Source organism: Hyalella azteca, unplaced genomic scaffold (genome assembly GCF_000764305.2).
Source record: "Hyalella azteca isolate HAZT.00-mixed unplaced genomic scaffold, Hazt_2.0.2 contig12391, whole genome shotgun sequence".
NCBI lineage: Eukaryota > Metazoa > Arthropoda > Malacostraca > Amphipoda > Hyalellidae > Hyalella > Hyalella azteca.
In genome coordinates, this window is record NW_025942351.1 from 108,784 (window position 1) to 120,750 (window position 11,967).

At 35.0% G+C, this 11,967-nt stretch overlaps 1 protein-coding gene across 4 annotated transcripts; it reads left to right on the forward strand.

Moving 5' to 3' along the window:
- The first annotated feature begins 483 nt into the window (after positions 1-483).
- On the forward strand, positions 484-6,664 carry LOC108679628 (probable cardiolipin synthase (CMP-forming)). Of its 4 annotated transcripts, none has more exons than XM_047883257.1 (7): positions 484-503; positions 2,756-3,367; positions 3,615-3,752; positions 4,136-4,265; positions 4,573-4,658; positions 5,645-5,805; positions 6,201-6,664. In XM_047883257.1, exons 2-7 carry the CDS (start codon positions 2,804-2,806, stop codon positions 6,331-6,333), a joined length of 1,212 nt encoding a protein of 403 aa, XP_047739213.1. In that variant the 5' UTR covers positions 484-503; positions 2,756-2,803; the 3' UTR covers positions 6,334-6,664. The 4 variants fall into 4 exon arrangements, with proteins under 4 accessions (XP_047739213.1, XP_018023775.1, XP_047739214.1 ...); XM_018168286.2 differs by having other exon boundaries at positions 488-544; XM_047883258.1 differs by lacking the exon at positions 484-503 and adding an exon at positions 517-536.
- Positions 6,665-11,967: the final 5,303 nt, after the last annotated feature.

Here is an 11,967-nt window from a genome sequence, read left to right on the forward strand (position 1 = left end):
CTAAAATTTGAATTTTAATTGCCAAATTTTTGACCCGAAATAACTTTAAATTAAAACTGAATCGTAAAATGTAAGAACGGTCTTTCCTTGCTATTTATTATGCAGCGTAGTGCATAACGGATGATTTTCCGTTGGTATGGCTTCGAAAAAAATTTTTGTGCTTAACCCCGAATCTTTTCTTAAGTTCTAACTTCTAGGTGTACATTGTTGAAAAGTTTTCTCTGATACTTAATTTTATTTCCTAGACTGCATTATTCTTTTCTACATAGAAAAAGTATTTCAACTAATACAGATGCCCATTCAAGAAAATTTGCATAGTTTGTTCGAGTGTGCCACAGTAGCAGCCACACAATTTTTCAGTAACAGCGGAAAGCGGTCCATGATTTACTTCATCACGGTTGATTTGCTGTCTGTCTGCTCACTCTGGTGACTCTTCTGCCTGCTGCCTGCTGGTGCTGGTGCGCAGCCAATCCCTCCCTCCCCCTGGCCGCAATGTGATTGCTGTGCATTTGTTGTAATTGCTGTCGGTTCAACAAGTGAATAAGTAATCCTTTGTTATTCGTTTTGAGGAGTTTTTGTACATGCTCTCAACTGAATCGCATTCGAAACTTCTTATTTATCGAATTTGTATAAATGAAATATAAAAAAATCAACCATATATTATCCTATATATATAGTATATAGGTAGTCCACTAATGTCTGATAGGCCTATTGCTCAGAATATCTTTCTTTAATTTCTTATTTTATTCAGTTTAGGTATTCCAAAGTTCAAAACTTCAAGTCTCACCCTCATAGTGACAAACCAGAGATTTTTTAGAATCAGTTCATTTTTAATTTCCTCACTTACCCAAGATTTAAACCAATTTCTTATGTATGATAATGCTAGTATCCAGGATACTTTACTGGTCTACTTATAGGACTCAAAAATGAACTTGAGGGAGAGTCTAAAAAACTCTCTGCTTTGCCACTATGCATGATACTTTACTGGTCTACTTATAGGACTCAAAAATGAACTTGAGGGAGAGTCTAAAAAACTCTCTGCTTTGCCACTATGCTCACGGTCTCACCCTCATTGTCCTAGCCTTCCTAGGGCCCAGGGGCCTGTTTCAGACTTTCAGTGTTCGATAAATATTTATAGTGAACTACCTACCTAGTTCAAAATGTAATTTAATCATGGCTTGATAAAATTTTTTAAGGTTAGCTATTAGGCTATTAAGTATATAATAATTTGAATTATGGATTCAAAATGTCTGTTCTGGCTCAAAAAATGGGTAGGGTAAACGCGGTATATTCCGTCACATTAAGGACGCATCAAGAAATGAAAAACTATAAAAAAATAACCGTATGCGTTACTCAAGTTCTGTTTGCTTTAGGTGACTCTCAAAACACCGTACTACGCGTCGCCCGTCGGCAATGATGAAATTTCACAAAATGTTGCCATATTTATGTAAAAGCCTTTAGAATGCAAACCTACCAAATCCCTATAGGGTAAACGCGGTATATTCCAACACATTAAGGACGCATTGAGAAATGAAAATCTATAAAAAAAAACGTGTGCGTTATGTAAGTTCTGTTGCCTTCACATGACTCTCAAAACACTTCACTACGCGTCAGCAACAATGAAACGTCACAAAATGTTATGAAACGCCATATTTATTAAAAAGCCTTTGGATGGAATGGAAACCTACCAAATNGAGTCGTAATGCCTGTCTCTTATACACATCTTTTTTTAACCTATTAGATATGCAATTTTTTTAAATCTTTCTATTGTGTTATGTAGCCTCAGTATTAGGCCTTTATTGCCCATTGACAAAATTTTTCTATGTCAAATAGTTTTTGAGTTTTGGGGGTTTTTGTTAAAAAAACAAAAAGTGGTCTAAGTTACCCCATTTTACGGTACTAGGCTATGGCCGCTACGCAGGTCGCAGAATGCAAGCAGTTTGTGCTGATTGTGTAGAAAAATTACAATACTAATTTAAAGAGATAACAGATTCTGGAAGAAGGAGCACAATATTTTCCAGCATGCTAACAAATCTAGAATAGTTTCAACATTCAACTACCGTACAAGCATAATTTTTAAAAATTGTTGCTAAAAATGATTTTTTTATGTAATTTTTTAGTATAGCTGGGAAAATTTATTATTTCTTCTTATTTTTCAATAAAGACATTTGAAAATGGGGCTTTAAAATAGATAGGCAACTATCTATCTGCAATTTATAAGTATGGATATTTATGTCCATGATGACAGATAATCACATCAGTGGACAGTGGCAGTCACTTAAAATCTATGTATTTCCTGATTTTCCAGTTTGACATGCAATGCCATATTATGATTTGTCAAAAGATTATTACTATCTATCAGTGCCACATTTTATATGCAGCTCATAGTTAGGAAAGAGATCTAATGCTAAGTATAGAAAGTCTGCCTGTCAGGAATCATGTACTTGAACAAATTAATAGATTTTGGAATAGCTTTAGTAATATTCACTAAAATTTGGGGAGATATGGTTTTTAAAAAAATGTATCCAGGTAGTGCCATTAGAACAATCAAATGGTAAATAAAGACTGATCATGCCAATCATGAATGACATTCTTGTTTAGTACGGTATTATCTTGACAATGAAAAAGTCTCAAAAAAATTAAAAATTTGAGATTTTCTTTTACTGTGTGCTGTGGAGACTATAATTTGGTTTTGTTGCCCATACATTGTAATATTTATGCATTTATTTGTTGATTCTTATTCATTTTTTTTCAGATAACTGTTGAGTCTTTTGATCTGGTCCTGTGAAAGAAAAGAACCATCATGGGAAGGACCAGACTTCTGTTGCAGCTTGGCAAAGAGGCTGTATATATGCAGCAGAAATGTGTTGTTGGAGTCACAAAATTAAGGACAAAACCTTGGAAGCTGTTAAATGATTATAATTCTATGAGAATATCAAATTTTTTTGGAGGGATTTATTCTCCACTGAGTAGTTTCAATGAAAATTATTGGCATAAAAATATAGATGTTGATTTTGCAAAACAAATCTCATCTTTACAAAGACCAGCAGTTTCACACGAATATTTTGTCCCAAACCTGTTTGGGTCATTGCACAGAAATCATTTTGGTTTGCCAACAAGTTTTCCAGTTTCTTTCACCCCTCTTGAAAGGGCACGTCAGTGTTATTTCTCCAGACAGTTCAGCAAAGCTAGCAGTGATACAGATACTACTGTGGATTGGAGAATATCATCAAGTAATAAACTAATACAAACTAGAACAAAGCTGGAAAATGCCAAGCACAAGTTAGAGGATGCCAAGCAAAACTTCATTGAGGACATTCAGGACACTAAAGCCAGGATGAGAGTAAAAATGGATGAAATAATTGAAGTAAGGAAGTTTCATGAAAGTTATATTCACTTTCATGAATGATTAAAAATTTATATCTGGCTTTTGTATCTTTTTATATTTCTTGTTTTGAATTGTAGAATTATCAATCATTAAACACAATTGCATGTATAATTAACAACGACTCTGGTATGTTTTTGATAGAGAGTTTCTCATATAGATTAAGACTGCTCAGTACTGTATGTCTAGTCTGATTCACTCCAATAACTAATAGGTATTTATGTTGCAGAGAGAAAACATCTTCACAATACCCAACTTTCTCTGCATTTCTCGAATTGTTGCTGCTCCATTTCTCTGCCACCTGGTTCTGACAGGCAGCTATGACATGGCTTTGGGACTCTTCATGCTTGCTGGAGCCACAGACCTGGTTTGTTAAAGGCTTGGGTTAAACATAACTGTTTGTTCAGTTTCAGTTCTTTCTTCAGTCTTATTCATTTTTGTGAAAACGTTATATTTTCACGAAAACATTCATAATAATCACTTTCAAAATTTTTGACCAATAATTATTTCAATAATAATTTAGAAATTTCTTGATAGTACTTACTTTTTTCTATCAATTTTATGAACTTTATGACACTATATTTAATAATTTTTTAGTTTGTAATTGTTGTGCAACAAGTTTTGAGATCAAATAGATTCATATATGTCCATTTTCACTTAAATCCACACAAAATATATGTACCCTTTTTATCTATTTGAATAATTAAAGATACAGTAGTGTTCTCATTTAATAATTACATCTGTTCACAGGCCGATGGCTGGATTGCCAGAGTGTTTCCAAGTCAAGCTTCAAAACTGGGCAGCTTTCTAGACCCTCTGGCAGACAAAGTGCTGGTAGCCGTGCTGTTCTTGGCACTTACTTGCAATGGCTTAATACCAAGTGCGGGATCGATCGTTAAGGTTTTAAAAGACAATAAAATATTGTTAGCGAAACTATTATTAACTATGAGTTCTTCTAATAATTAATACATGAAATATTTATAGATGAAAAAGCCCACTAAACACATATGACTTGTAACATTGAACTAAAAAAAAGTGAATTCACAATTTTGATAAAATAATATATATGTACCTAGTGTTGCATTTTTAAATTAACTTCGCACCAAGTTAAAACATTATGTAAATGCTTTGTATGAATTATTCACGTTGCTTGTCTGTATTTTTTGAGAAATTAAGTGATTTTTCAGTTCCTCTGACGGGTCTCATCATCTATCGTGACGTGGTCATCATCGCAGCCGCCTCCTACGTGCGCTACAGGAGCCTTCCTGCACCGGTAACTCTGTCTTCATTGTCAATTAATAAGTCATTGTTATCTTAGAATATTTCCGCTATGCAGTATTGAATATTTCAGATTTGCTGGCCGCCTCCTATTTGCACTACAGGAGTCTTCCTGCACCGGTATCTCTGTCTTCATTGTCAGTTACTATTTCCTAAGACATATTTATTTTAAGAAATTTCTGCTGTCAAGTATTGAACATTTCAGTCAGGCTAAAACATTTATGCTGCATGCAACAATGGTTGGTGATTTTAATTACGATAATTTTTCTTTATGCTTCAAATTCAACTACTAACTTGTCTTCCTAGCTTCCAAAAACAAATAAATATCAAATTTATGAACCAATTTTTGTGCTTTTAAAGACTGAAACATCATTCGTGTTCTCTCTATCTCATGCAGAATTTAAATGTAAATTAAATTACAACTGTAGGGCGGTAAGTATTCCTTAAATAAATGACAGTTTATATGAGAAAGGATGTATTTTCCTCAGGTACGCAATGATCTATTTGCCGCCCAGTGAGTCAAGTCATTGCACAAAAAAAAATCTGAATTTTTTCCAATACTTATATTTAAACACCAGATCTCCACTAAAATCGCATTAATATTTCGTTAAGAACATAATCAGTCAATTGTTAATGCTTATTCATAATTTCCTATGCAAGTTTGATACCTTAATGCAACGAACACGAGCGAGCAACTACATCCATCGAAACTGGTTACCACTTTCCTACGAATTTCTTACGAATTAAATTAGGAATATTGAGCATATGTACACACTAACTTAGGTTTTCCTTTTTTCAAATTTGACTTCTTTTATACATTGATTGTACTTTCATTCTCCAAATTTATGAACTGATGATGGAACTGGACTCCGGTGCGTTTTCGATGGAGCTATGCCGAATTTACTTGTCATTTTATTTGCTTTCAAATTAATATACAAGTGGAAAAATTACAAAAATAATTATATTTGAACATCCATGTAGAGGACATTGATGCGCTACTTCGACGCAACTCACGCTACCGTGCAGTTGTCACCCACCCTCATCAGCAAAGTGAACACAGCTGTACAACTCAGCCTCATCACTGCCACCCTCGCCCAGCCTGTGATTAATTTCCCCTCTCCCGCTGCCATGACAGCTCTATGGTACGTTCTAACATTATCATCCGAATAAAACTTTCGGTCATGGCTGTAAATGTATATAACTGACTGGAATATTCCAGCAACGAAGGAATAGTCCTAATGCTTTTTAGAATCTATAATATTCTTTTTTGGGACACCCGTTCAAATGCCTCGTTTTATCATGTTAAAGGGAATAAGTTTTAAGGAATCAGTTAAAACATAACGTTTACATATTTTGTAGTGCGTGTCAATGTTATTAAAGATGGTACCAACCAATTTTCAAGAGTGTCTTTTTTATGTTGTTCTTCAAAGTTTGGCCTTCCACACTGCCGTAGTTAAAGTGATGATATGATCGAGCTAGGAAGAATGAAAGTGCTGTACATAATTGCCAACAGATTCATGAAGTTTTTACATTGCAGGTGCGTGACGATCATCACGACTATTGCATCTGGTGTGAGTTATATCTTCTCTCGCAATACGTACATCGTCTTAGATAAACAACTTCAGCAGCAGTTGGATAAAGAACGCGAGCAAGAACAACGCAAGAATTGAATCTTGGCTTACAAAGTATAAGGTGTTCAGTACGAGTCTTTTCTCAATTTCTTTTTTGTCCGCTTTCATCATTATTTAGAAGAGTTTTACTTATGTATTATGATCTTTTTCTACTTCATGGAACTTGTCCCGAATGAGTCTCTTTCTTATAGGTATGTTGCAGTTGCAAGTCTTTTCAACATGCAAAAGCGAAGGTTATTGCTACCTCAACATTGATTCAAAGTTATGGTAGCAAAAATTATTTTTCAATCAATGTTGCTAGCACGACATTGATTTCATCAGCTAGTACCTACAGTGAGGGGAAATAAATATTCGTACACTTGAAAAATCGTATTTTAATGTATGTAAGTACACAAACTTAACAGGAAAAGTGATTTAAATTATGAATTTAATTTTTTTTGATAGTATTTTTGAATACTATGCGTCTCTATACATAATTTAAAACTCTTTTCCTGTTAAGTTTGTGTACTTACATACATTAAAATACGATTTTTCAAGTGTACGAATATTTATTTCCCCCCACTGTATATATATTTTAAGTTGTGAATACTGGTCATCACGGAATTATTTTTCATCAACCGTTATTCTATTCCTAACCTGAACGAAGTGGAATCCTCTTATTGTACCGCTGGCGGCTTCTGTTTTCTCAGAGCTCATTTTTCCGGCGCAACTTCCTTGCAATAATGAGTGCAAGTCATTGCTGTCACTGACGAGGACGAATTCAGTCTGTTCAGCTGCTTGTACTCGTCCGTACTTTTTCTGAGCTGCTAATTTGTCCTTTTTATACTGCCATAATTAACTGTCGGACACAGCGGCGATTTGTTGCTAGTTATTTTTGTATAAATTAACTTCAAATTGAATGATCTTCCTGATTCTATATAATTATTTGATCATTAAACTTGTCATGATCGTAGATGCGCGTTAGGCCTCTGCCTTTGGGCCGTCCGCTCAAAATACACTCAAATGCACGTATCGTCCTAATTAGTATAGTTAGGCAGAAGTTCTTCATTTGTGCCGGTTTGATTGAAGACCAGAGCATGCTTTTTATTAACAATTTTCTTGTTGTTTTTTTTTTTTCCAATAAGCCGAACAAAATTAATTGCTTTGAGATCGAACAGCAGGTTACCAAATGACATTTTACTTTAATACGACGGAATAGAATATTCGGTTTTCATTATCAAGTAGGTGCAGAGTTTCATTTCGCTTGAAATTTTAAATTTGGAAATGACAAAAGAACTTACAAAAGTTATCGTAGATACGGGTTGAAATCAAAGCTTAAAGTTATTCCGATAACAACTTCAACGTCCTGACAAATCCGGTGGTCTGCAAGTTGACATCAGGAGACTAGTCCTGACGATGCGAGCCTCTGCTATCGCGTTATGTGGTGTCGGGGCACCGCATGATGATGCTAATGCAGGCTTCCAACATTACGCGAGTGATGTTTCATTATGAGCCTCCCGCTTATGGTTCTTTGGTCCACCAGTTTTTAGGTAGCATGTGAGTCGGCGGCTCAGGGTCTTGCTGATCAAACAAAAGTAGAGTGCATTTCGTAGACGCTGAAGTTTTTCTCGGACATTGAAGTTGTACTCGGAATAATTTTAAGTTTTGATTTCAAACCGTGTCTTCGAAACCTTTTGCATGTGCTTAGGTCATTTCCAAATTTCAAGTGTTGTAAAACTCTTCGCCTACGCGAGAATGAATATCGAAAATTCGAAACGTCGTAATGCTAATAAGAAAATAAGAGGATTGTTAATAAAAAGTATACGTTCTAAGTACACGTAGCGGCCGATTTCTTGTCTGTGCTTGATGAATTAATTAAGCTTGATAAGCTCTTGGGGATTGGCTGCTGAAGTAAAGAAACTTGTAGCCATTGTCCAGGATTCATATATATATATAACATGGACAACGAGTTGCTGGAAGCGAACGACAACGTAATTATTTATTGGGTTATTACACTAGGGGAGTGACGAAGTCCTCGTTACGTGTATTAGATGTTAAGAACATTTATAATGTGTGCGTGTTATTTAAATTGTGGGGCCTTGAGTTAATATTTTTGTGTGCCGCGCTTCATGATAGTAGTCCCGTAATTACAACTCCGTAATAATGAATGATTGTTGTCGGCTGTTATTATTAATAATATTTTTTTATAAAAATAGCCTGCCAATTATTAATTGTATGCCTTGAATTTGGAGTCGCACTCGTCACGATCCCCGCGACGCTTTGAGCAAAACCTGTAATTTGATTCAATTGATTAATTAATTTTTTGCCGGTTAATGAAAACTACAAACGAAATATTAGATTTGTGTTGGATTTTTTTTTCAAAGAGCTTCTGATGTTTGATTTTGAAATTTTACTCAGTAAGTATTCATATAAGCAGATTTTTCTTGAATCATTTACAGTTTTTTTTTGTTCAGTGTAGCTAGAATGTCAGTGTAAATTTTTTCTGTCAAGTAGCTAGCTGTCAAACATGTTAAATAATCATGACAATTATGCAAATGTCCAGTTATCAATGTTCAGTGCATTGTTTTATTTTATATTCATGGTGTGAATTGTGCTGTAATTTAGATTAGGCGAGTCAATCTTATAAAGAACAGGTTGTATGCTGCTAAATATTGTTAAGTAAAGCTCCTTGAAGAGGAACTTGAAAATATCGATCGTTTGAATGTCCCTTTTTGTGTCGAAATCTGCATGTCACATTTTTAGAGATACCTGAATTTATTTTGTTTTCATATGGAATAGAAATTTATAATGTCTACAATTTTTTAAAATAATTTTCTGCGCTGAAGTATTGAGCGAAGCATGAAATGTAAAACATTTTATCCAACTATCACCGAGTCTTGCCTTTCACTTACGACGGTATGAAGCAATCCAGAACGGGCCTTCTTTTCCAGCGATGGCGTTTTTCCTTAACGGAATGTTGATCAAAAAAATCATTTGGAAGAAAATTAATCCGCTTCCAAAAATATTACTTGGTTTAACAACCAGTGATAAGAAGTGACTTCGAGAATGAAGAGTCCGCAGCTTTCGGTGGCAAGATGCATTAAAATGTAAACGAACAAGAAATGAATTTTGGTGATGCAAATAACAATTGCATAGGCCATTTTCAGTTTGGCTGGAAAAAATTACACGATGATCAGTGGGAATAATTCTTGCACCATAAGTTTGTGGAAAAACTACACCGGTTTCTTGTTCTTCATTGATTAGGAGCATCCATTTTTCAGCTCAATCTAACAGCCTGACACAGAAATTTGAACACTTACGATTCATTACGTTATATATCTACCTAAGAAAATAAGTTTATTTACGCAATGACCGAAAATACCATACCTATCTATTTGCTTTTAAAACTCTCTCTCTCTTTTGGTTAAGTTATTTCCTATAGCAAAATAAATCGAAGATTAATATATTTAGAGTCCTGAAATTTGGATTTCAATGATGGTATGAAATGTTCGTCGTGAGCTCCGTAGACTTTGTTCCACGTTCGTCACGGTGCAGCACGAAAATAGCTTCATTGTTCACAAATTGCAGTAAAGATCCGGGTTAGCCTGCCTGCCCATGCCATGACTCATGTGTTCACTACGCGCAACACTACAACTCGTTTGGTTGTTACGAGCAACAATTGTACAAGTAGTACAAGTAATTCCCCGCAACAGTACAAATTTATGATACAGTGAAAAAAACGTCACAAAAAGTACAGTTGCAAGTTGATCTTGACAGGTTGGTTGACTGGGCTGATAAGTGGCAGCTGCGTTTTAACGCTGACAAATGTAAAATAATCCACCTCGGCAAGAATAATGACAGCAAGAATACAGTATGAGAAGACACGGTTGCAACGACAGAGTGATGATGTCAAAGTCGACAATGGAAAAAGATTTAGGAGTTAATATCGACAATGAGTTGAAATTTTCAACTGTTGCATTAACGACTTTTTATTGTGGAAAAAAGAATTATAGCTGCAGAACTACCCAATTAACGACTTAATTATAGCTGCACAACTCCCCAATTAACAACTTATGGCTGCAGAACTACCCAATTAACGACTTAATTAGAGCTGCAAAACTTCCCAATTAGCGACTTATAGCTGCAGAACTACCCAATTAACGACATATAGCTGCAGAACTACCCAATTAACGACTTATAGCTGCAGAACTACCCACTTAACAGTTTATAGCTGCAGAACTACCCAATTAACGACTTAGAGCTTCAAAACTTTCCAATTAGCGACTTATAGCTGCAGAACTACCCAATTAATGACATATAACTGCAGAACTACCCAATTAACGACTTATAGCTGCAGAACTATCCGATTAACGACTTAATTATAGATGCAGAACTTCCCAGTTAGCGACTTATAGCTGCAGAACTACCCAATTAACGACATTTAGCTGCAAAACTCCTCCAATTAACGACTTATAGTTGCAAAACTCCCCAATTAACGACTTATAGCGATTTATAGCTACAGAACTGTCCAATTAACGACTTATAGCTGCAGAACTACCCAACTAAAGACTTATAGCTACAGAACTACCCAATTACCGACTTATAGCTACAGAACTGTCCAATTAACGACTTATAGCTGCAGAACTCCCCACTTAACAGTTTATAGCTGCAGAACTACCAAATTAAAGACTTTTAGCTGCAGAATTACCCAATTAGCGACTTATAGCTATAGAACTACCCAATTAACGACTTATAGCTGCAGAACTCCCAAATTAACGACTTATGGCTTCAGAAATACCCAATTAACGTTTTATAGCTGCAGAACTACCCAATTAACAATTTATTGTTGTTGAATTGACGATTTTTTTTTTCAGTTGAATTCTGAGCGCCGAATGTAACGAAATCTAATGGCGGCAGCAGCAGAGGAAGATGTCTGTGATAGCTTCAAGTTGCGCTGATAATTAAGAGGCCTTCTGATATGTTATCTTTTATCAGCAACTGTAGAATTACATTATGGTACTGAGCTCGAACATTTAATTAAAAAGGATTCTATTTATGTGAGGACCATTTTGGGCTGTATAGTTTTGTTTTGGGAATGGTCATCTATGATTTTTTCGTGAGAAAATAAGTATTATTTTTAAAATAAACAAAATTTGTGCAGCCATGCGAAAAAGTATTGCCCTCAAAACTGGCATGATTTGGGATACAAATATATTTTGTTGTTGCATCTGCATTTCGAATACCTATTGACCTATTCTGCAATGCCAGATATTTCAGATCAATTAAATTGTATTTTTCTATTAAAATTCTATTATAGAATTTTTTTCGTAAAAGAGCCTTGATTTTTTACGTAGGCAGAATAATTTTGTCCAAATTTCAATGTAACTACATGAATTTTGATATTCAACCTGCGCACAATTTTTCGCGACCACAAAAAATTGAATTCATTTGAGTCGCTTGAGTTTGGTTCATCGTTCCTCGTATAGTTTGATCGTTTTCATGACGTCCACTTGTGTTATTGCAACAAGATTAATGATAAGGAAAAGAACTATACGTTAGTGACGCGATTAGTTCAAGATAAGAAGCAAGGATTTACGATATCTTCCTATCTTGCCAGAGGCAAATAACGATTGATTTGTTACGCATTATGAAAAATATGCACCTTGCTCCTGTTGGTTTTTCGTCAAACCGGAA